The following is a 26,254-nucleotide window of genomic DNA, read 5'->3' as shown; positions in this document are numbered from 1 at the left end:
ATTCTCAGTAATATAATGGACATGTTTGTGCGTGAGTGTGTGTTGCTTGAGTTCTTTTCTCAAGAAACAAACAGTATGGCAAAGTCTATGGAATCAGATGGACATTGTTTCAAATTCTAGATCTATCACCTTGAGACTGTGTGATTTCCTATTGATTACTTGACCTCTCTGGCCTCATGTCCCTCACCTATGAAACAGGGATGAAAAAAAACCATGAGTTTCAAAAGACATGATTTCATGATGATCAGGAGAGATGACATACATAAAAATCTACTAAACATCCTGCCTCACATGAAGTAAACATTCAGTCAAGGACATTTCTTCCTCATCATTATGGCCCTGCAGTTACCATTTTATTTTCCAAGCAAATACAAAACAAAGCTCACCTCAGCCACAGTGAGGACACAGTACACAGACTGATGCTCCGGGTCCACACCTTCTAGTTTCATTCCGACTTTGAATCCATTTTTGTTATATGGAAAGGACTGGTGCTACAATACAAAAAGGCAGCAGAATTACACAACCACTAAGGGTAAACAATTTGTCAAAATTTAAATAATTACTATTCTTAAAGAGTTCTTAGGGCTGGGGATATGACTGGGGGGGCTCAGTGCTTCCCAAACATAAGTAGGGCCCTGGGTCCCATCCCAACCATCCCAAAGATGCCTCTTATCAAACATATAGATTCATTGAACAACTCCTTAAAAATCCCCAAAGCAAAGGACAGATGAAAGATGAAAAATTCACAAAGGCTATAATCAAGTCATAAAAACAAAATCTAATGATTTATAGCTTGTATCTTTTACAGGCTTAAAGAGACAGTCAACCTTGCCCACCAGAACCACACAAGATACATTTCCCGTTAGACTGGTGAAGACCAAAGAGCTTGCTGGCTGTGTGCTGGAAGGCCCTATGAAGGCAGACTAGGACATGGACCACTGGGAATGAAAAGTCTGGACAATCAGTAGCAATGTCATGCTATCTACACAAAGTTGAGCCTTCTCGCAGCAATTCTAACTCTGGGAAAGTACCTAATGGAGATATTGACAGATATGCAGAATGTCATCATCCTCTCTAAAATACATATATCTGCCTGAAAACCAAGAAAGCGACTTAAAGTTTTACGGAATAAATGTGTTTAAAATATTATGGTTTATCATAAAAAGATAGAGGGATTGATAACCTAAAATGAAATAATCTCCAAACTGTAAAATTAAAAAGCAAGTTTAACAAAGTATTGGTTAGCCATTGCCACAGGGCAGAGAGGCGCTTGTATGTGCTTATGACAGTCAAGGAAGGAAACATTAGAACTAGCCATACTGCCCCTTCAGCAAAGACAAATCTAGTGGATAGGAAGACAGAAGACAGGGTCATACTTTTGTCTTTTAGTACTGACACTTTAAATCATATAACTGTATCACTTATTCATGTGATTAATAAAAATGTAAAAAAGTGGGGATGGAGAAATAGCTCAATAACTAAGGGGACTTGCTTCTCTCACAGAGGACACAAGTTTGGCTCCTAGCACCCACACCAGGCAACTCACAACCTTCTGAATCTTCAGATCCAGAAAATTTTATCTCCTGGCTTCTACAGGCAACTGCTCACATACCCACACACAGTATCAAAAACAAATCTTTTTGAAAAATATGAAAGTCTGTTCTGTTAAGGACCAAACTTATATAAAACAGTTATCCGGAACAAGTTGCAATTTCTATTACATTTGCATTAAAATTCTCAGGGCCAATGAACTCACGCTAATGTCCTTTGTTCATTCATAGATAGAAAGATACCCATGGAAGGTTTATAACACATTAAGTGATTTAAATGAAGGGTCAGCAAACCGCAGTCTGTGTGCCAAATCTTGTCCACCACAGCTTTGTAAATAAGATTCTACTGGAACACAGCCATTCCTGCTAATTTACATGCTATCTATGGCCACCTTCATGCATATTATGTAACAAGCTCTATTATGGCAACAGACTCCAGATGCCTTAAAAGCACATGACCCTTTCTAGAGAAACCTTACCAAGTCCTGCCTGAGTCTAGAGGCAAGAGAACCTAGACAGAGCTGTATCTACCATTTACACTTTCAACTGACTTTAAATTACTTATGACGGAATATTCTTATCAGTAGTAAATCAGTAGTAAAACCATTTTAAATGTTTCTTAACAGGACGTAAATCTCAGTAACTCACGTTCAGTCTCCCATAATTAGACATAAAATGGATCCACTAGTGATTCAGTATTAGTATTCCCATAGCGCAAAATGAATGAAAATGCTAAAATTATAAGCATTTGTGAGTGTGTACGGGTTGTACTGCACGGTGTGAACAACCTAATAATCACTGCCTTTTGAGAGTTCGTCCATGTAACATTCTCCCTGAGAAATTATCCCCCGTCACACTTCCTAAGCAGACAATGGAAATGACAATGAGTTCCGATGAGCTCCCTGCTTCCGTGCCTTCACCCACGGTGCTTCTAGAAGAACTCGTACCTCTTTGAACAGCTTTGCGGGTACTGCCACGGCTTTCTCCTCCTCTAGGTAGGATGCCCAGCACCAAGTTTTCTTGCCTTTAGGAGGCAAACCTGAAAGACAGTAAACCAAAGGATGGACTTTCAGAAGCTAAGAAATCAATGAAAGGTTCCAGGACATCTCTTGCGCAAATACTATGCTTTCTGGCTGTTCTTGTTCCGTGGCTGACACTTCTCTCTTTTTCTGGTTCCTCTTCCATAAAAACAAGAACTGAGAAGCGAACTGTGGTATAAATATCCAGTTGATGAAGGCAGAAGAAAGTGAAAGAGCTCGGAATACATGAAAAGTCCAGCAGGAAGTAACATCTTCCAGGAGCAAGATGTGTAAATACACTGTTTGTTTGTTCCCATGGCACCGAGAAGTTGAGGACCGAGAAAAGGCTAGTGCACTGAGTGCTTAGGGAATATCTGCTATTCTTGAAAATGAAGAAAAACATTGATGCGGTGAATATCATATTTATTACGTACAAAAAAATGCGTATGTGATAAAATAAGATGGTTTTAGATTAAATGTGACAAAGTGCTGGACCAAGGGGAGGGATGAGACAGGTTGACTAGGAACAACACTGGAGCCTTGTGGGTCCATAGTGATGTGCAAAGCCTTGGGCAGCACACAGAGGAAGGAAGTTGGAACAGTTAAGGGGAAAGAGTAATAGGAAGGACAAGATCTACAAGAGCCGAGTGTTTGGAATTTCATCCAGAGAAGGCATTAGGAGGAAAGAAGAGAAAGACTTCAGAGCGAGGATATTTCATTTCATGCAGAGTAACAAAGGGATTTAATTTACTCCCCTTAATCACAGAAACAAACGAAACAGCCACCTGAAAGAATATGGAGGGTCTGCTGTGAGCTAAAGACAGGTGGAAGGAAACACTTGTAGTTCCTTCTGGGGATCAGTGGAAGAACCAAAAAAAATCACAGAACAGGAATGCTGGGCCTCAGGGAAGAGTGCAAACATGCAGGTTGGGAGCTGGGCTGTTCAGGTCTCCATCAAAGGCCTGGCAGGACATTTGCATTGGGCTATGTGGAGTAAGGCTGAGAAAAGCTTATATGGAAACAACCAAAGAAGAGTTTATTCAACTAAACAGCAAAGAGAAAGGCCCAAGAACTGGATTTCCCAAGAGAGTAAGATGTGGCCTCAAGGAAAAGAAAAAAAGGAGATCACATGACAAGGCCATGTTTTGAGAGGGCACAATAAACCTAACATCTTGGGAAATGAGCAAGAACAGATGTTTGGGAAAAAGGGTAGAAGCAGGAACTGCCATCTTGATGGATAAACCAGCAAATGAAAGAAGGTATTCCATACACACACGCTAACAACCTGAAAACTAGCTGCCTTTCAAGACTCCATGTTTATGGAGGAAACTTCATCAGAGAGACTCTAAGAAGTACTTAGTGTGGATAACCAGAAAGACCGATACTGCTTCTCTGAATTCTGTCTTGGGGCCACCAGGTTGGCAGTTTTTACATCACCAGCTCACCCTGCTTTAAGACGGTTGAGTCCCCGCGTCTTTTCCTCCTGGCTCTCTGGGAACCTCTCAGGATCCTTCCATCTTGCTTGTTCTCCTACAGAAAGAAAGAAAGACTTTGGCTTCACAAGTTCATGAAACTGGTCTCAAGGAAAACTTAGAGGGCTGTCCGAAAGCTTTCTGCTGTTGACCTTTGCTTCCTGACTTTCAAAGCAGCAATATGATCCACTTGAGATCATGGTGCTTTTGAACTGAACACTATCAGTTGCTGTCAGGAAGAGTTCAAGTCCTGCTCCCTCCTCCTCGGCGTCTGGCTGTTCCTCAGACCTCACTGGTCCTTTTTGCAGGCTCTCTACTGACGTCCACACCCGTTCAACGTCCACACCTCTCTAACCCAGGGGTTTCAAGGTCATTTCCTTGTGTGTGAGGAGGGTGGTGACTGAGGGGTATTGAGGTCTGGGGACAAGCCTGGGTGGCATTCCTTAAGTTCTTTCCACCTCGCTGTGGTACAGGCTCTCCTAGTGACTGGAATGTCATCAGGTAAGCTAAGCTTCAAGCCATGAGCTCTAGGGATTCTCTTGTTTCTACAGCCTCAGCACTGAGATTAGAGGCAAGTGTTATGGCACCTAGCTTTATCTACGATTCTGGAGATCCAAACTCGGGTCCTCATATTCGCAGGGCAAGCACTTTACTGACTACCACTTCCCCATTGCTGAATGTCATTTGTATATCTCTAGCTTTCTTTCCAGGACTGTGCTCGGCTACCTAATGACTTCAAGATGCGTAGGTAAGAAGCACAAGAAACTCTGCACACCCAAAGACCTCCTGAGTCTTTATTCTACTCTTGCCTTCACGTTCCAGGCATTTATCCAATCCAGGAATCTACGATTCATAGAATCCCCGACTCTTTCCGTTTCTTATATATCCTCACAACCTTAACGCTAACAAAAATCACTAACTTATATCTTTTTTTTTTTTTTTTTTTTTTTGGTTTTTCGAGACAGGGTTTCTCTGTGGCTTTGGAGCCTGTCCTGGAACTAGCTCTGTAGACCAGGCTGGTCTCGAACTCACAGAGATCCGCCTGCCTCTGCCTCCCGAGTGCTGGGATTAAAGGCGTGCGCCACCACCGCCCGGCCACTAACTTATATCTTACATGGCCCTCTGACTTAGAAATCTACCTGATTTCCCTGAATCTACTCCTGCTTACATGGGTCACAGAAAACTGTAAACCGCTTTTGGGTGGGTTACTCAGTCTAGGGGTTGTAACCCACCCTGCAGTCAGTTATTCCAGGGTCCTGGAGAGGCACTATCTGGAAGATAATGGGCTAAGAGAGAGGAATGAGGCTAAGTGGGGGTTCCTGTCAAAGCCTCCGTTTATTAGAGATGGGGTACACTTTATATAGGGTATGGAGTTTGGCTTGGGATGGGGGCGGGGGCATGGAATCTTGCCCTGTGGTTCCTGTTGGTCACAAGGTCCAGGAGGTTACCTTCGGTCAGGTCACGTAGGCCAGGAAGTCACGAGTTGACACACCTAGTTCTCTAGATAGTTTGTCCGCTAACAGATAGCTCTCCATTAACAGCCAATTTGGGTGTGGGGTAGGCTCTGTCAATAGAACGATTTGTTTGTTTTTTTTTTTTTTTTTTTTTTGGTTTTTCGAGACAGGGTTTCTCTGTGGTTTTGGAGCCTGTCCTGAATAGAACGATTCTTAACACAATTATGGGTGTGGGGTTCTCTGCAGACTCCCCAGGGTGATGGTTCCTGCGATAATCCTAGGAGGAAATGGCTCCTGACAGAAAACTGGTCAAGCAAAGAACAAATCAAACTACAGCATCCCCTTGCCTCTAACTTCCCAGTGTCTTCCCCCTATACTTAGTAAGCCATCACTTTGATCTGACCCAAGTCATACTACCCTCAGCTTCCTCATCCCGCTCTTCCCTAATCTTCCATGCACCTTAGGGACCTCTGTGGGTGCCCTCCAACAGAATGTGCTACAGCTATGCTCGCTTCAGGTCTTCTCCCTTGGAAGTTGTATTATGTGAAGAGCTAAATGCACACAGCTGATTCCTGCTCACTGTGCACAATTGTGTTCCTGTCTTTTGAGGCACCCTCCCCACCAAAACCCAATTTTCACCAGTCAGCCAATCCTAATTGAATTTTCTACTTTAAATGCCAGCATAGTACTTGGGATAAACTGGTATATCACTGGTTCTTTTTGCTTGATTATGCCTCCTTTGCCAGAACACAATGTCTTCATGAAGAAGGACCTTAGTCCTACTACTTCTTACTCGTTTCCATATTCCCAGCCCACTGAATAGTGTCTACTAGATAACAACTGCTCATTAACTCATCTTGGATAAAATGTTTCAAGATCTCAAACGTCTCTGTTCCTGTAAAACTACTTAGGGTGAAAGTAGTTACATTTCAATGAACATATTTTGAATGACTTTTCCCCCCTAGGCACACTTGATAGTTACATGTCATTCTCTATCCACTCACATAGTTTATAAGATCTATCCGCAATTTACCAAAGTTTTATTGGCATTTTGCTGGTAAGAGAATTTGAAATCTACCCACAAAACTTAAGGTTTGATTGTTGCCTCTCATCCCAGTAATAAATTCCAGAATATCCGACTTCTGAATATTGAAGGAGAGACACTGTTACTTATTATTCTCATTTTTAGATGATGACAGTGAGGCATGAAGTGGCAAGAAATCCCTGACATAAGTGGTCCCTGAAAGTAGCATTAACTAACTCAAGCACTTGACTCCAGAACAGATCTGGTAATTAGACCCCCCCAAGACGACTGCCCACATCTCTGAATGGGCACATAAGGGCTACTGACCATTTCGTCATCTCTCTCTTCTCCATCCTCCTTGGAGTCAGCTTTCAGAGATAATTTTGGTTTTTTCTTCCGACTACACTTGGGATCCTCGTCCTCGTTGTCTTCACCTCCATCTCTTTCTTCCTTCTGATCTCTGCTGTGTTTATAAGCCCAAAACAGTGACAAGGAAACAATACCTATCAAATACCTACATGTTGATTATTGATGCAGAATTATTTTTAAAAATTCCTCTTCAAAGGAAACATATAATTACTAAAAGAAATCCATGGGTATTAGCAAATAGTATGTTTAGGGAACATTTAAAATCATGTTTTATAGATCTTTCTGGGTAAAAACTGGAAATTATTTTATATATTAACTTCAAAAGGGAAATATCGATGTACGTAAAATAGATTCTAATGGGTTTATAATTACTTGTCTCTCCTAATAATAAAATAATCAATTATGTTGAGATATATGTTTCCGAGGCAATTTGAAACAAAGGAAAGAGCAATTTTAAGATTATCAAATCCAATAGAAAAGGCCAATTATAAATCTGCAAAGAATCCCTTTGCCAATACAAAACAATCAGAAATTTTTATATTAAATATGATATGAGGGAATCTCTACGGAAACACAAAAGTCAATGGAGACATGCTTCAGTGGCTAAGGGCACTGAATGCTCTTCATGGGGACCCAGGTTCAATTCCCAGCACCCACATGGTGGCTCACAACTGCCTGTAACTACAGTTCTAGGGGAAACTGATGTCCTCTTTTGGCCTCTGAGGCACGCATATGGTGCATGATATACATGTAGCCAAAACACCCACAAAAGAGATTTTTAAAGATTAAATTAAAAAATAAATGTCATTTATTTTATCCTATGTTATACTCAAGAAACACACCTTTTGCTCCTAAGCTGCAGTTTATTAGATAGTCCCCAGATGGGGAGGTTGTACATCGCTTACTATATGTCCACTGATGTCATCCTACAAGGGATTATTACATTATCTGCTATGGACATTTCTACGGGGGACTTTGGGTTCCTATGTGGAAGTAAACAAGTGTGTTGTCATAAATATGAGTACCATCTAAATGTGCACATGGGTCAGGAACACCTAAGTACTCTTCACTGGAAACAATCAAATTAGTGGTAACAGTGGTCGATTGCAGAGAGAGAACAGCACTTCTAGAACGGACTTTCTAGAGAAGGCACTCAATCCAATGCAGGGGTCAAGGGTCCTCTGTTTCCAGAGAGAAAGTCGAGCAAACAGGTCCAAGAAGGGCACAGATGTCCTACAGCACATTTAACCCTCGTCTTCTCAGACACTATGCTCTGGAAGTCTCTGCCAATTTCATAGACGAAAGGGAAGGAAACCTACTTGTCTTTGACGTGCCGAGCACAGTTCTGGCTGCAATAGTTTCCTCCAGAAAGACACTCATCGCCATTGCCGTACTGACAACAGTTCTCACAATACTGAAGCCCATCTGCTTTTGATTGATCTTTCAACCTGAATGGTACCCCAGTCTTCTCTGAAAAGACTAGAAGATGAAAAAGGAGGAGAAATTAAAATCATGTCAGCAGGCACTGCAAAGTATGTGTAAACTTTCTCTTCTACTAATTTTGTTAGCGACACAATAAAGAAGGATGTTTGTTGAATGAGCCAGTTATTGAACTATAAAGTTCGGGATGGAGGCTAAGTTTGGCAGAAAATCAGTCACTTCTGGTTATTTTGTTTTTTAAAAAACTCTAGACAGAGGGTCAGGTGTGGTATCTTTAATCTTTAATCTCACCCTTTGAGAGGCAGAGGCAGTCTGATTTCTTTGAGTTCGAGGCTTTCTTGGCCTAGTGAGACCTATCTCAACAACAAATATCCAAAAAGGATAAACAAAAAAATTCACACAAGACCTCGGCTTTTCCTACAGAGTTCAAAATAGAAAGAAAAGAATTTCATTAGTTACTGAATTTCAGATAATATTATTGGTCTAAAAGCTCTAATCTATAGGTGAATCTTGGTAGAGCTAAAAGGGCCATCTAAGTTACTTCACGTTTATAACATTTTGATGAGTGACTTTTTATTTAATGGACTAAATTAACACATGTAGTTTTAGTGTAACTGATCTCCTGGGTCATAATTACCCAAGTCATTTAGGAAGTACCATTTCTTTCTGCCTGAGTCATTCAGCAAACATTTGTTAGGCACCAATTTATGCTGGACACTGATTATGTCAGTACACTCGCCCAAGACAGCTCACAGTCTAGAAGAGAAGCCATACAAGAAGCCCAGGCCTTCTAATCATGTGGGATGCATGCAGTCATAGAAGTCCATAGAAGCACAAGTTCTAGGGCGGCAGAGGAAGAAGCGATTTTTTTTTTTCAGCCAGGGGTAAGGTCAGGCAGGAGGGAGTTTCTGACACAGCACTTCAACAGGGTTTTAAAGGCCAAAGCAAAACAAAGAAAGAAACAGCATTTGAGCCAGAAAAAGACAAAAACAAAACAAAACCAGCATGAACAAAGGCAGGGAAGCAGAAATCATACGACGATTTGGGACAATGACATGTAGGTCCGAGCTGCTCAAAGGGCCGGAGCACAACACACAGAGAAAGGAATAGAATGGGTAGACAGAACAGTCAGGTGGATGCAGGCCACCAGATCCTTGAAGGCTTCGCTGGGGTGGCAGAGACATTAGCCAAGTAGCAGGTGAGCAGTCTGCACAAGTTCCACTGACTTCAGAGTGCAGGATAAACTGGAAAGGGGTGAGTTAGAAGCGGTGATTATTTAAGAGACTTCTGCAATAGTTTCAGGGAGAGTTAGAGGCCTACATTAAGGCAGTGGCAGGGAAAATAGGAAAGGCCAGATCTCAGACTTATTTAGGGACTAAAAACCGAGAGCATTAAGGAACAGGAAGTGGAGGAACAAAGGCAGGATGACTCCTAGACACCTTGATTATGCACCTGGTAGACGGCGCTACCGCCGGCTGACATGGGTTACGGAGGAAAGAGTAAGTTTAGGGGAAGGGAGAAAGAAAAAGAAAATGAATTGCGTTTCAGATATGTGGAGTTTGAGGTACCTGTGGGACATCCAGGTGGAGATGTCCAGTAGGCAGGTGGAAATACGGGCCTGGAGCTCGGGGGAGAGGTCGGGGCTGGAGATATAGATTTTGGAGTCATCAGCATATAGGTGTTAGTTACAACCATTGGAGTAGATGAAAACAAAAACAAAAACAAAACCCCAAAAGTGCCAGGCCTTTTGGCTAAATCACCTAGGTAGGCCATTAGCAACTTGGGTTTACTTGATCATTTACAACGAATCTCAGGGTATTTACAGATCTGGCGTTAGAAATAAGACAGCGTATAATTATTTTAAAATGGAGAAGTTGGTTCCTGTCTACTCCGTGACAAAAATTTATGTAGGGACACAAGACACAAAAGTAATCTGGGGCTTTCAAAGTTTGGCCCTCTTCTACAAGCTTGGGCAGACTGATTTTAAATCACCCAGCGAGAAGACATCAGCAGCGGGTGGGCCGGCCTTACCCTCTTGAGCAGTTGGGACCATCCAAGTGGTGGTGGCGGTTGCTTTCTTGACACTATCCATCTCACTTTCATCGGTGATAACCTCCAAAGCTCCGAATTCATTCACCCTAAACTGGCAATCAACATGGAAGAAAGAAGGCGACATTTACAAAATTCCTCGGGGCATGATTCAGTTCATGACGGACACACAGTCTTTAAGCAAATTAACCACACGTGCAGAGTTAAACAGTCCCTCTTGGGTAGGCTTTTCAGTACCAATAAGCCCTTCTGGTTTATGAATTTTTGGACTGAGGAAGACTAGTCCGAAGGAGTGGGTGTCACTAGAGCTGTGCACTTCTATTCGTCCTCTCAGACACATTTTTACTACCATTTTTATTTATTTAATACTGCTGTTTACTTAGCAAAGCCACTAAAGGAAAAGTCTCTTCCCCACTCCCCCCCCTACCCCCAGAAATCGATTCGGCTCACTAAAGGTGACCTATTTATTCAAAGAGGAGGCTATAATGGCTTGTCACCTTCCTCCTTCTGTGCCAAGATGAAAATGCACAAACCATGAGATAAGATAGTCCCTCCCCAGCGCCACACTTCCCTCACCACCCTCAACAATTCTCCATGAAGTTCAGTCCCAAAGAAGTGGGAGACAGCAGAGAAAGAACTGCAAGAGCTGAAGCAGCCTGTGACATGGCACGGCATCACTGAGCAGGAAGGTCATGGAGCCTCTCCCCTACTCCTTCCTCTGTCTCGTGGCAGCAGCTGATAAAGCGGTCTCTGCGTTAAGCCACTTATGTTTAAGCAGAAGGCTTCATCGCTGCTACTATACCATGGCCTCTGCCCATGACTCCAGAACTCATGGACCTAAATGTTTCCCTCACCCCTAGTTTCCATCTGACAGAGTGACAGTCAGGACACGCAGGTGTTAGCAGGAGAAAGAAGAGTGGAAAGCTCAGATTTGAAAGAACAATAAAATGTTTCGGATCTTTCACTCTGCTATATGTTTTTTCCACACTCACTCTATAAAATTATTACATACTTTCTAGACTGAATGAACGGAAAAAGTCCAGGAATGTGACGTTTCTTCTATTATATATCCTGAGTACAAATTCACAAGCAATGAGTGTGGCATACCTAATGTCCATGTCAGCTTAGAAAGGGGTAAAAGTTAATTTTATGGACAAGAACTAAAAGTAATAATGTAAAAAAGAAAAAAAAAACCCTTAAGGTTCAAAAAAAAAAAAACTTAACTAGCAACTGTTCAAAATAAGGCTGACAGTACCATCTACTGGGCAAGAGCAGATAGAACATGCTACTGAGATCATTATTTAATGATATTAAAGAATGTGATACAAAAACCAATTCTGAGTTCCAATTTTTAATAGGCGCAAATGATGGTTCACTTACGATGGGTAATTCTGCTCCCATGACTTGCTATCCAGGCTCATGTACGCTCACTTGACAAACGTGAGATGTGAGAAACAGCACCAGACATTGAGAGTACGCAGAAAAGATCGCAATGGCTGACACACTGGACACCACCCTGTATTATAATCGCCCGAGAAAGGACACCAGAACAGACCTCTGGGTGAGAAGTGCAGGCCCGACACTCGTAAGGGTCTGGCTCAAATCCCTTTAAAGTTAAAAAGGTCCTATCTCTACAAATGCAACATTTAATCTTCGCCATTTCTCCTTCTGCTAACATTAACTGCCATAATCGATAGTCTAAATACAAACAGACCTGCAGTGTCACCTGGTGACACCGTGAACAGCCTGAAGCCACAGACTGAGGGAGGACTGATGCCCTACCCAGGTGTAAAATGAAGTTATGCGCACACTTGAGGAACCAGGACTACAGAAAAAAAGACAGAGGAGTTAATTGTCCCTGTGGCTTCTTCACTTGGATTGTGTGTCTTCCATGGCAAGACGAGTGAAGAGAAATGTTAGGAAGAACGAGTGTGCTGGCGGAACTGGACGTCCAAAGACAGGATCCCAAAAAGATGGATGCATTGCCTTTTGTTTCCCCAATTGAGCACCTGGGTCCTCAATGATTTTATGATTGACTCTGGCAGGACACAAAACTCCTCAAGTGTCCTATTCACCAACTAAAAATATGAAATCATAAACTTTACAAAAGTAATTCATCAAGCATTAAGCAAGGAAAACAAACATACAGTTGGCACGGCAGCTTTTACTACATATGAATCTATCCAGGTGCCTCAGATTATCTGCAGGGTGGCAAGGTTTTGTTTATTTGGCTTAGCCTGAGCTACTTTAATTGTCTACTCTTTACTTTTCCTTCTAGGGTCAAAAGCCTTCTTTCTTCTTTTGGGGGTCTCTTTAATAACAGATCACTAAAAGACACTCTAGAGGTTATGATTTCCACTTTATTACTTTTGATGTTGAAACCTGAATCCCAGTTACCAATGCGCTTTAAGGGCACAGATCTTCGGTCACTAAACTATTTCAAACATTTAGCGAGACAAGGCTAAGCCATGCATTGCAGAGAAGGGCTGGATTTACAGCTGGCTTCTGCATTGCCGTAGCAGGTCTTGCTCTCTGATGAGGAGCAATTATTCTTGCCAGATAAGATGCTATCGCTCTCAGGGGAGCATCTGCGTTTTACTGAGGGACTCTGGGAGACTAACTCCTTCTGCCTCAGAGGACTAATTCTTTCTGAAGAAATGTTTAAGACGCCATTAGAAATTCAGGTAGAGAACCTCAGGTACTCGGGCCTGGGAAGCCCTGCCAGGTACCTTTCTACCGCCACTTAGTTGCCTTTCCACAGTCAACCTGGGGACGTCACCCTACTAAAAGTTTATTTGTATTTTCAAAGAACAAATTAGGTAACGGTAAAATTTCTGAAGATTGTCTAGGCAGAAGCGCTGTGACAATGACCACAATATTTTTGAGACTAATGTCGTTTGAACACTTTGCCCGGAAGGGGCTCTGCCTCTGGAAAGCTTGCTCTGCTCTCTCTCTCTCTCTCTCTTCCCCTGAACCTTCCAAGAAGTCTTTACAAAGAGCACATTTTCAACTCAAAGAACATCTGATTTTCAAAGGGCTTCCTGGTCCCCGCCACTGAAGGAACCTTCTGTCTCTAACTTCTCCTTGTGTCTGTTGATTCGAGAACACTGTCTTTAGACAACGTTGTACTAGTGTTAAGAGAGTCCGTTTCAACACCACCACGGTCTCCTCCGCCCCAGAGCTGCAACAACTGACTTGGGCAAAGGGGCCTCAGTTTCCCCATGTGTCAACTGGCAAGACCGATGGCAGGGGCTGTGAAAGGATGAAATACAGCGCAGGTAAGGTGCCCCCTCAGGGGGTTAATTTCCTATTTCTCTCACTTCTACACCCAAAAAGATGTTTGTGCTTTATCTCAAATAAATTGGCCCAGTGTGGCAGGGCTGAACATACCATTGACAAGTCAGGAAAATGCGCCAAAGATGGGGGAGAGGGGCAAAGAGGCACTGAGGTAGGAGGAGATGTGGGACCAGAGAAAAGTGGCGGCCAGAAATCCGAAAACCTTCAGGAGCTCAAACTCGGTCAATGGCAGCTGCTTGAAAAGTTTAACCAGAAAAATGACATTGAAATTAGCCAGCAACCATGAGACTGTCACAAAGGCAGTTCTTTCAGGATGGCAAAATCCACAGAATATAAAGCCTGTTCACACAACGGGAAGTTGACCTCCGCCTATGAGGCTAGGCTGTACCAGCTGGACAAACTTCAGTTGGATGGCTTAGGTACCAACTGTTCGGAAATCTACACGCCCGTGAACACACAAACCATTTAAAAGCAGCAGCCTGGGTAAGGCGAAGTTCTCAGCATGACGTGAGGAAGCCAATTTTATGAATTATTCAAAGTGTTAACATTTTAGTTTAGGAGAAAATTATTTTCTCAACCTCTTAAACAACTGAGATTGGGATGTAAGAAACACTACAAAATATAGTCAATGAGACGGTGTCATATGACAAAACTTTTCCTAGGGAGTCTCAACGCACACATCTACTCATCCCAGATAGGGAGCCCACAACAAACCAAAGTACTGATACTATCAAAGTTCAACTTGGTGAACAAAAAAAAATTTTTTTTTTTTAAATTGGGGTTACTTTCAGAAGCAAAGATGACTCAGACAGCTGCATCACCAGAGCCTAACCCAGCATGGGTGGCAGCGCACAGAGCTAGGAACCTGGAGCACATCATGCAGCCTGCAGGCAACCCATCAGGATGGAGAGTGTCTTTCCAGGTGCCTTTGTTGAGCTAAACCTCTTCCAGGCGGGTCTGCTGGTTTCTGATTCTTCCAGTCAGCTGTTTTGCTCCGATTCTTTGCAGCCTGACACTTCTCTCTGGAGAGAGACTCTCTGCTTTATTCTGTTGTTTTATTCTGGCAGGGAGAGGCCGAGTGAATCTGTTCAGTTTCAGGGACTTCCTGAAGCTATTAGAGTTGTTTAACTTCCTGCTTAAGGAATTTTTCTGTAGGATGACTAAATGTCTAAATCTCAGAGGAACCCGTTACCCAATAGATGGGCTGTGAATCTTCAATTTAAGGGGTTATAAATAAAACTTTGTGTGTGGGATAAAGACACAGAGATAGAGAGAGAGGTGTATGTGAGTGTTGTACGCACACACATTCTGGTGCACACACCATACATACAATACAGAGGCTAGGAGAACGTCTATGTCCTGCTTTGTCACTCCTCTTCCCCCATTATCTCCTTGAGAAAAGGCCTTTCTCTAAACTCTGTGCTCTTCCACTAAGTCATCTCATGAACTCTTCAAATTATTTGTGAAAATGAGGTATCAAACAGTCTACTGCTCATGAAGTAGATTGGACACATAGCAATTACCCCAGTAATTACATCAGTGTAAAAGTCATATCAAATAACCCTGATTATAATACCCTAAATGACTTAATTACCTGATTATCTTAATAAAAATAATAGGTTAATTTCCAAAACCCATTGCTTAGAAAACTTTAAAGCAATCCAGATTTCTTAGGGATGGAAACTCTCCTTTATTACCAAAAGCTAACTAAAAGAAAGTTATAAATTTCACCATTATACAGCGAAAATGCACAAGAATAATATGCACATGAAATAACAGAAAAAGACAGTTTTCATAATTTATTGCCAAGTCAGAAAATGCACACACTAAGTAATTATTTACATTCTTCTCTATCCTTTCTAAAGTTGTGGATCTTACGGGTCCTAACAACCCCCAATTTTTTCCAGATAAAGCTTACAAAATGTAAAGATTTTAAGTAATCAGTCATAAGGCTTATCTCATTATTTTGTGTATGTGGCTGGAATCAGAAGACTGTGAGTGCAAGCATCCTTGGAACCCAGAAGACTGTTGGATCCCCTGGAACTGGCCTTCCAGGCCTTGTGAGGCCTACCCAAACGAGAGTACCTTACAAAAGTAGTACATGCTCTTAGGTGTTGAAATACCTCTCTACTCTCTGATTTTAAATAATCTGGCAAAGTTCACATGGCTGATATATGATTCCCATTATCAGAGCTTGAGGAATAGTATTTTTTCAGCCTTCTATATCCATCACTTCTCATACAGTTAGACTCTTGAAGAATGTCAGAGCCGTTCAATTCCTATTTGCTCTTGCATTTATTTATTTTACTGCAGAGCAATTTTGACCCAGAAGAACTAACTTATTCCATGACTCATCATCACATAAAACTAAAACTGAAAAATTTCTTCTTTTTAATAATTTTAAGTGGATTCATCATATGTGTGCATATTTATGAGTACCATAGGCTATTTCCATATACACCTATAATATGTAATGTTCAGATGAGGAAATTAGCTCTCCTACTTCCTCAAACATTTCCACTTAACACATTAAGCACATCTGTGATCTTTTTTAGTCAAAGTATACTATGCATTACTTTAGACTATACTTTCCTATGGTACAAAAGAACACTAGAATTAAAAACCTCTGGCTATGTTTTGATAACCACTTAAAAAACAAAAACAATAACAAAAAAAAAAAAAGAAACTTCCGGATTTCACTAAACCTCGCTGCAATAGTTTTGTTTCCTTAAACTCACTGGCACTTTGTACTTAATTAAAGCTAAGCCAACCAAAATCTCAAACATTTTTCCAACGGCAGGCAGATGTTTAAATTGTACCCCTGAGGATAAGTGAGAGCAGGGACTTGGCTAAGATATTTGTCAAGCAGCCATCAAAAGGATTAGATTTCAAGCAGCCTAAGCCAGGAGTAAAATTTTCCTATTTGAGACAGCACAGAACATCAAGTATTACAGAGACAGACTAAGTGACAGCCTGTTAGAGGGACAGGAAGTTTAAACACCTAAATGACTGAGTACAAACACAAAGTCTAAAAGGCCACAGACAGGTTCAAGGTCCTAGAGATAGGAACACAGCTAAACCAAATGAGAAATGAGAAGTGGGGGCAGTTTGAGCTCGCAGAACTATGTTTCATAGAGCAGCAGGTGGTCCTACTGTAGATTCAGTGGGGGCAGGAGACATGGGGTGGGCAGCACTTATACAGTGGGCAGACAGAACCCCCTGAAGAATGGGGACAGTGATGAACAGCACATATATCGTGAGCAGACTTAACCCCATGAAGAGTGGAGACACACGGTGGACTAGCACATACGTATCATGGGGAGACTGAACCCCATAAAGAGCCCTTTCTATAAGATCACAGGCTGACTTATAAAAAGAACTTGCTGCTGAAAAAGTGATTATACAAAAACTTATATTCATAGTATAAATAATTTAAAGGCAGCGAATAGTCCTATTGATTCAAAATTTTCATATTATTTTACCCCATGTAATATAAAAACACTAAGGACCCACTCAGAGCTCCAAAGCTATTACTAAAATATTCAAAATGCTAGACTTTCTAGGTCTGCCATTTCCATATATATTGGCCAGCATCATAATAGAATCAAAACAGATAGATAGATGATCCTCCTCAGAGGTATTGATTAATTTTCTTAAACTAAGAACATTCTAAAAATATTCCTCAGTCCCCTAACCCAACTGACAATCTATCAATATTTCATGTTATCTTCTTACTAATTTACTGTAGAAGACCACATACTGTATAATGCCATAACATTCTATTTAATGGTTTGAGTTCTTATTTTATGTATGTAGTCACTGTAAAATAAGCTCACACACAGATACACACAACATATAATTCATACATGATTAAAAAAAAACCCACCTTTAAGTCACTTCCTGGTAAGGTACCAACTCCATCCTTCCAGTCCATAACACTGAACACATCAAACTCTTGACCACTTGTGCTAGATGCAGATTCAGTCATGATTTACTTTTTTAACCTTGAAGAGGAATAAGGGAACGTAAATACTTCACATGTACATCAATTTGATTTAGTGATCATTACTACTTGTTTCTTTTAATGACATTATTTTCTTGCTTCATACAAACAACGGCTTGGAAAGTATCACTAATGGGCTGAGCACTGATAGAGCACTTGCTGGCAGGTGTGGGGCCCTCCAAGCTCTATTCTACTATGTGTCTGTTTGACTCTGTGTGCCAGAAACTGTGACCAGAGCTGGAGAGGCACTTGCTCTACTATACCACCAGCTTCGTACATTTTTTCCCCCTAAGCAGACATTCCTACAGGGAAGTTTAACTTCTAAATTAGACACTACAAAATGTTGAGAACAACTGTCAGTGACTTGGTATGATTTTATTTCCTTATTAAGGTGAGAATTTTCACCTTTTCATTTAAACAAACGGAGGAATTCTCTTCGGCATATTCAAGTCATCAGCATCAATGCTCTTGCAGTTGGGCTTCAGTGTGAAACAAAATGAGGTGTACTTGAAGACAAGCACTGTGAATCTGGACAATCAGTCTGGTAACTGAGACAGTCAAGTCACCAAGTACCTAAGTGGAGGAGGTGGATAGTGTATATACAGTACAGAAAAGATGACTCATTCCTAAGCAGGATAGCCTAAGATCTCACACTAGGCAGAACAACATTTAAAACTGATGGATTGTTTGTTTCTTGACAATTCCATTAAATATTTTTGAGAAAATGTTGACTTCAAGTAACTGAGCCCTCTGAGAACTATAACCTCAGAAAGTGGAACCAAAGATAAGGGAACTACTAAATAAAATGTAGATTTAAAAGATACCATTGATGGTGGGAAAATAAAAGGGGAATTGAGTCCACTATTCACTGTCATCTATATTAACCTATCAATCACATGTCTGACCTACTAACACAACAAACATGAATGTGATTTTTATCAGGAAGAGATCGAGTTTGTTTGACTAAGTTGAAGCATCCGCCATGACCCCCGACAGCTTCCCAAGAGCCAAGATGTTGCCAAGAACATGGAAAGGTAGTGACAGAAATGAGAATGAAGCTTAAAGTACTTAATGAGATGTGATGAGATTTGGAAGATTTACCTAGTTCTTTGGAGACATGGTCTCCCAATGACTAAGGTATAACGTTACAACACTGAGCCCAGAGCATGGATTCATTCCAACTCTCAGATTAATAAACTTTAATACAGGGTGAAATCTCAGTGTTCAGGTTTTAACTGTACACTGTACACCAACCCACCTTTAAAATAAACTACCCTTCATGGAGTTCTGCTGCGATATCAAAGATTTCCGCTATTACTGAAAAGCTAGCAAAATATTCCTCTCTTTTCCAACCCTGTATCTACATTAATCCAGACTTTCTTCATATACTTCAGCCAAAAAACAGACTGAGATAGAGTAAAGCCAAAAGCAGCTGTAAGAATCCAGCTATCTCCTGTAAAACCAGACGTTAGACAGATTTGCAGAAGTTGAAACTATGGCAACTTCTCTGGTATTTATTACTACTATTTTATATAATTTATTGCTCTTTTATAAAAATTGTGTTTATATATATATATTATATAGTGAGCAATCAATCTATTTTAACCCAGTATCAATATGCATAGGCTATTAGAAAAAAAATACCTACTTGAGTTTTCAATCATAAAGGAGATTTAAGACCAAAACGTCAGAAAATCACTGCTGTGCAGAGTAGTAGTAACTCGCTTCTCTCCATAAAGAAAAAATATTAACCAATGGGCTAAACATGGAACTTAGATCAAAGCACACTTATAGAACACGGTGCCCAACCACAAGACACCAATTCACAAAACTAGTCCAATCTAAATTATTGAAAAATACATTCCCGGAAAGAAAGATGAAGAGCAACTGGTCATCTGATAATATCAAAGAAACACTACTACTGCTTCTTAAAGGTGGGATGACAGATACTAATACATAATATTTGTTTTCTTTTTTTACATTCATTCACTCATTCATTCATTCACTCATTGTATGTATGTGTATATTTCAGGGCAAACACATGCCATAGTGCATGTATGCATGTGTGGAGATCCAACAATAACTTGCAGGGAGTCAGTTCCCTCCTCCCATCATGTGGGTTCTGAGGGTTAACCTCAGGTCATCAGATTTGGTGGTAATGAGCCACCTCTGGCCCATCATTTATTTTGTTTTTGTTTTTTCTTGAGACACAGTCTTGCTAGCTGTGAACTCACGGTCTTCATGTCTCTCCTCCCTAAGTCTTAGGATTACAGGTACATTCCACCACACCAGGGAGTATGTTCCTTTTAGTGGGAAGTTCTTCTGCATATTTTAGTGATACAAGCTGCAAATGGATAGGTGAGAAGACATGCGAGAAATCTGTCTTAAACTAATCAATGGAGTCATGTGACCAAATAAAACTGATGCTGTGCTGGGAACTGTCCAGATGTGACAGGGTCTTTGATGACTCCTACATCCTCAATTTTCCATATGCTTAGAAGAAATTGTTCAAGGTGTCTTGTTTTCTCTTCAGAGAGAATCTCATTTTGTAATACACTAACCACAACTTGCAATGAAGCCGTGGCTGGCCTCGATCTTATCCCCCTGCCTCAGCCTCCCATGTGCTGCGATTCCATGCTTGCTCCACTATGCCGGCAGGCTGAAGACTTTTAAAGTGTGCTTTTTTAATACATGTCATATGCATTTCTAAACGGTATGTAAAAACTGTACTTCTTGGAGTGAGAGACTTTCTTCCACTGAGAGTTTCCAGATGTGCTGATATTCTTTCTTCCCCCTTTGCTTTAAACAAAATATCAACTAGAAGACATTTCAAACTGTATGCAGTGTGAACCACAAGAAGCGGATCTCACTATTACTAAGGCTTAATCCTCAGAACAGGAACTAGGATATGATTGCCAGGGGAGAATTATGTAGGAAATTTTGAAGATATTAGATGAACCAAGACTTTGTTTAGGGTTTCTATTGCAGTAATAAAACACTGTAAGCAAGAACAACTTGGGAGGGGAGGGTTTATGTTATCTTACAACCCTCAAGTCACGCTCCATCACTGAGGGACAGCTGTCCAGGAACTCAAGGCAGGAACTGAAGCAGAAGCCATGGAAGAGTGCCGCTTACTGGTTTGCTTCTCAGGGCCTGCTTTCTTAGATCACCTAAGACCAAAGGCCCAGGGGCCATACTGCTCCCAGTGGGCTGGATCCTCCAACATCAATCGTTAATCAAGAAAATGCCCTACAGATTGTTCTAAAAGCAATCTGATGGAGGTGCTTTCTTTTTTTTTCCTTTTTTGTTTTGTTTTATTTTTTTATCTTTTTTTTTTCTAGACAACTTTCTCTATGTAGCCTTGGCTATCCTGGAACTCACTTTGTAGACCAGGCTGGACTCATAATAGAGATCCACCCCCACACCCTCCCACCCCGCCCCTAGTGCTGGGATCAAAGCCAGGAGCCAGCACTGCCCAGCTGGAGATGATTTCTTAATTGAGGGTCCTCTTCTCAGATAACTCTAACTTGTGTCAGGTCGACAAAAAACAAACAAACAACTAGCCAGAACGAAATGGGACTACGCAAAGGAACTGGGTCCCTTTGAAGTAAGAGCGGTATTCTCTGATAAAACGCTTTCTCCTGCTGGGCACCCTGGGTAAGCAGGGTGGTTTAGTCTTCCCCTACCTTAAAGCCATGCAAGTACAAATGTCACAGCAGTAGAACTCTAAAAGCTGGCAGTCTATAAAAGCTGTGGTGAACGTTCCCTCTACACTAATGATATTAGATGGGGCAGTAGCTTTTGATTCCCCAAAGTACATGACTGTGACTATAATCAAGGCATTGTTGCCCAGCATGCCTTTGCCAGTGACGACTATGGATGGCTCATCAAGAAATTGGTGGCATTTGCTGAAGTAAAGGATGATTACTGCTGGCACCAATACCATACATTATAGTCCCAAAGGTCCCTTTTGTGAATAGCCCATTTCAGCTTTATCCATTTAAATTACAGTCTTCTTGACCTAAGCTTCTATGGTAGAGTGAGACAGCAAACTAAATGACATGTAGCACTATCTTCAGAATAACTTCCTGTCTCTCTCTAGCACCACTTCCTGGTCTCCGAACCAAAGCTGTACGACTTGACCCTCCCTTGAGATCATCTGTCTGTTGGATGAATCACCTCAGCTTCTCATGTAAACAAATCTCTGACAGTCCCAGGTTAGTGAACTTTTCCCACAAGATGTTAATAAAGCTACTCCATTAGATACTAATAAAGACAGATTTTTTTTTTCATTTTCTCATTTGTTTGTTTTTTTGGGGAATGTGTGTCCTGAGATTGAAACTGACACACAGCACTTCCAAGGTAGGCAAATCGTGGCACCAGTTAGAACTTATATTCAAAAACCCCATGTTAAGGGGCTGAGGATATAACTCAGTGATAGAAAATCCCCAGGACAAAGCAAACAAACAAAATAACAAACAAAAGTTTTACGTGATGAGGCTGGGCCTCTTTCTCCTAGTCACCGTAAACTAATCTGGTATGGACTAATAATCCAGACCTTATCCTCCAACTCAGACAGTCTACGTCTAGAATATTAGACTTCCGTGTGGATAAAACCTGAAACAATCCACGGGTGCATCATGGGTAGAGAGTTACAACCATTCCATGCCATGGGATAAAATGACACAAAAGGTCTCCATTCTAATTCAGAAATAATTCATGTCATGGTTAACATGTTTAATTTTAAACAAAGTGCAAAAATGGTGTGCCACCCTTTGAGTAAAACAAAAAGAAACACAAAGGATGCGTTGTGTATGCACATCAACTATTTTTAGAAGGATCTGTCAGAAACTGGGAACTCTAGCTGCGTCCAACAACAGGTAATGATGCTAAACAAAAGCCATGTTGAGTTTTCTCTGTGTATCTACTAATGCTACAACAATACATTCAAACATCACGATATAAATATAATACATTCTGCTTCATACTTATTTAAAAGTATATTATAGAAGACATGCCTTCCCAAGAAAATATTTGCTACTGATATCAACAGGAGAAAGCATCGTCTAGAAGTCGCAAAGAGGAAAGGAGCCCTGGGAAGCTCTTGGGTAACTTACTGAGAGGTGTCAGCACAACTGTATTCACACAACAGACGGTTGAGGGGAGAAGTGCAGGGTTCACTCCTTCACGGCACGACCAGATGCAGCCCCAGCCCCAGCACTTACAGTTCCCACCATTCCTGAGCAACACCTGAAGCTCTGGTGACATTTACTAGTCTATCCTTCCTCAGAAATGTGACTCTGAATCATTTCTGCCATAAAGCTGAGGGGCAGAAGCACACCGCCAGGCCTGGCCACGGGCCAGGTATGTTCTTAGTCACAGAGCTTATTCTTACTGCTACGAACACTGCAAAATAAAAGGATTTTTTTTTTGAAAAAAACAAAACAAAAACCTGTTTCTTTTTACGAAACTGAACGAGCAAAATTAACTGCTCGCCGAGTCTCGTGTTGAAGACGGACTAAAGGGAATATGGAGACGGTTATGAAAGTCATAGGCCCTGGCCACAAGAGAGACGTTTCGGATACACTGAAGTCTGAAATGTCAAACGCAATGACTCAGACACACTGTGTGAGCACAACGACTAATGTTCCAAAAGGAAATCAGTAAAAAAGATGTGCAAATTGACTTCAGTTGGTGCTCAGCACCCTACAGATCACGCAACGAGTGAGACGAGCAGCTAGGGTCTGGGGGATTAAGTTCTACTTCAGCGATTTTACAGAACTTAGGTGCTACAGTTTCATTTATTTCGTATTTTTATTTTTCAATTTGAGGATTGAAGGTGGCTTGGGACCTACCCCTCACAAATGTCCTGAATCTACTCCTCTCACATTGACTGAACATACGCAGAGTGTATGTGCTCTTCCTCTTCATGAGTCTTTTTTCATACCACTTGTTTGCTCTTTCTGCCATGAGCAGATAAAAGAGAGGCTTGGGGAGAATAGCAGCTCCTCTGTAGGTGCCTGGAGCACTGTGAAGGGAAGAGACTAGATGGAGAGAAGATAACAGTCCTCTGAAGACAAACAGAACAACCTCAGTGGCTCAGCACAACGCAAAAGAGTGGCCCAACTCTCACCGGAAGTCTGGGCCAGCAGATGAAGGGAGCAAACAAGGATGACCTGGGTACAGCCTTGTGTGCAGCCTGGCCACTTCTGTTCAAAGCGTTTTCTCCAAAATTGATATTGACAGGGATGGCAAGTCAGTGCTCATCAGGAGCAAAAAGACAGTGGCTGGGGACACAGCTCAGTGGAAGAAACCTTATCACACAAGAGTGAGACTCAGGGATGAGATCCACAACATCCACTTCAATGCTAGGCAGGCCAGATGCTTCACCTTTGATCTTAACACTCAGCACTGGAGACAGGGAAAGCCCAGAGCAAGCTAGCTAGACAGAATAGCAGAGTCAAGTCAGACTTTAAGTCAGAGACCTTGTCTCAAGACAGGAGGTTGAGAATGATCAAGAAAGACATTTGACGTCAACCTTTCGCCTCCACACACAGGTGACCTGCACATGTGAGCACACAGATGTGAACACACGCATACAAAGAGCTTTTATAACGAAACAAACAAAGAAAAACATAAATAAGGGCTGGGGTGTAGTCCAACAGTATACTGCTTGCCTAGAATTCCAGCTGCCCTGAATTCAGTTCCTAAGAACACAAAACAAGGAAACAAACAAAAGATCAGTTAAAGAGCCACAATCATTTTATACTTGCTTTCTTTGAAGATGCACTTTCAAGCTTTTCATTTGACAGATGCAATTTCAAAATTAAGGTCCAGAGATGCGAAGGTTGTGAGCCCAGAGTGGTTATACAATGGGGCAAGCATCACATCAAAGAAGAATCATATTAACATTCAGAGAACATGATTAAAGATGTGTGATTCACACGAGAGGTCTGAGATATTACTGCTTGATGTTGATAGACTTACCTTTCTAAGCTTTGGTTGAGAAGACAACATACCTTAATATCTTATATACAGAACCGGAAGCACTAAAATCATTACCATGAACCAGACAACATGACAACTGTGTCAAAGAGTCACAGGACAATGAAAGAATGCCACACTCAGGCAGGAGCCCAGTGCTTCTTTAAGATCGTTAGCCAAAGAAGAGCTTTTGTTTCCTAGAAATCAACATTCTTGCTGGATGTGGGGATGTATGCATTTAATCCCAGCACAGGGAAAGCAGAGACAGCTGAATCTTCGTGAGTTCAAGGCCAGCCTGGTTGACAAAAGTTCTAGAATAAATAGGGCTACGTAGTAAGACCCACTCACAAAAAAGAGAAAGAAAAATGATAGGGGAAATCTCACAAGGCTCTACCCTAGAGTAGGAACTACAGGCAATTAGTGACATTCAGGGAGGGAGAATCGGTCTTCCCCAGGGATGAGTTTCCTAATTGGTTATCCAATACCAATACCAAGAAGTCAGCGCTAAAAGCATACACATAAAAACAACATTAAATGGACTCAGCAGATTATATTCATATGTGTGTATATTTATATAGATGCGTGTATATTTATATATGTGTGTGTGTGTATATATATACACATATATTATGTGTGTATAAAAATAATACTTTTTTTAAAAGGTCATGAATTTGAAGGAAGTGGGAGAACATGAGAGGAGTTAGAAAGGAGATGGGGGAATAATGTAAACAAAGTACTCATATATGAAATTTTCATATCAAAACTGTCTTAAAGTGGCTCTTTCATTGTTCACACTCTAGAAAGACTACTGGTCTCTTCCCAAAGCAATTTTCTTGTCATAACAAAGAAGAATATGTCAAGGGAGGATGGGAAATCTGGCGTCTACGTATCTCATCACCCACGACTCCCCATAGTACCACTGCCCTGGGCAGACTGTACTTAAACAAGACGAGACTGCAGGCCAGGTAATAAGTCCCAAAGACTGCTCCCTCCAGATACGGTTTTGGAAGCCATTTACTCATGATAAAAGATTTTCTGATTTAAAAAAGTGAAATTCTTAGCAGCCTTTGGGAGAAGCAAGGTCGAGTCTCTCAGCCATATGTAGGGTGCTCTCTCAATGTTCTCCACAAACACTCAGCCCTCAGCCTTGGGCTCCTTATCACAGTACATGGAGTCCCTGGACTCCTCACTATAGAACATAGTTTTATAGGACACAGCTCACTTATCTTCAGATTAGACTCCACTACTAGGATGCTAGCTTCAGATCTAGCTGCTGGTTGGCATCCCTGTGCTGAGGTCTATGGTGTCTAATCCTGGGAATGGCCCCCAGACCTAAAATCCTGTAAGTCCAGTCTTGAGAAAGTGATCCTGTGAAAGATTTGGTCCCTTCATTAGAAGGCCTTCTTAAAGGTCTCAGAGACTTTCCATACTTCCTATATGGCCTTTATTGGGACATTTTCCGTTCTCCAAAGCACCACGTACACAGGGCCCTCATACACAGTCAAAGAACCTAACGGACAAAGTTAGAGAGACACCGACATATGGAGGCAAAAGGGACTCTGGTTAAAGATGTCACCAACAAAAGCTAGCTTG

The 26,254-nt window shown here is 41.4% G+C and overlaps 1 protein-coding gene across 17 annotated transcripts in view; it reads right to left on the bottom strand.

The window, feature by feature from the left end:
• L3mbtl3 (L3MBTL histone methyl-lysine binding protein 3) overlaps positions 1–26,254 on the bottom strand; it is a 109,424-nt gene that overhangs the window by 69,263 nt on the left and 13,907 nt on the right. For 5 of the 17 annotated variants that reach the window (XM_075946938.1, XM_075946958.1, XM_075946928.1 and 2 more), the window contains 8 exons: positions 17,561–17,678; positions 10,360–10,471; positions 9,897–9,971; positions 8,208–8,367; positions 6,847–6,982; positions 4,015–4,099; positions 2,498–2,589; positions 387–491 (listed from right to left, as the gene is read on the bottom strand). In XM_075946938.1, the coding sequence (XP_075803053.1) occupies positions 387–491; positions 2,498–2,589; positions 4,015–4,099; positions 6,847–6,982; positions 8,208–8,367; positions 9,897–9,971; positions 10,360–10,471; positions 17,561–17,662 (867 nt within the window). In that variant the 5' untranslated portion in view covers positions 17,663–17,678. The remainder of the gene's footprint in view (positions 1–386; positions 492–2,497; positions 2,590–4,014; positions 4,100–6,846; positions 6,983–8,207; positions 8,368–9,896; positions 9,972–10,359; positions 10,472–17,560; positions 17,679–26,254) is intronic. The other 12 variants (XM_075946996.1, XM_075946987.1, XM_075947005.1 and 9 more) reach the window with 7 other exon arrangements.

The sequence above is a fragment of the Microtus pennsylvanicus genome, chromosome 1, assembly GCF_037038515.1.
Source record: "Microtus pennsylvanicus isolate mMicPen1 chromosome 1, mMicPen1.hap1, whole genome shotgun sequence".
Lineage (NCBI taxonomy): Eukaryota > Metazoa > Chordata > Mammalia > Rodentia > Cricetidae > Microtus > Microtus pennsylvanicus.
Note: the sequence above shows the minus strand (reverse complement) of the source record. Positions and strands in the feature narration are given on the sequence as shown.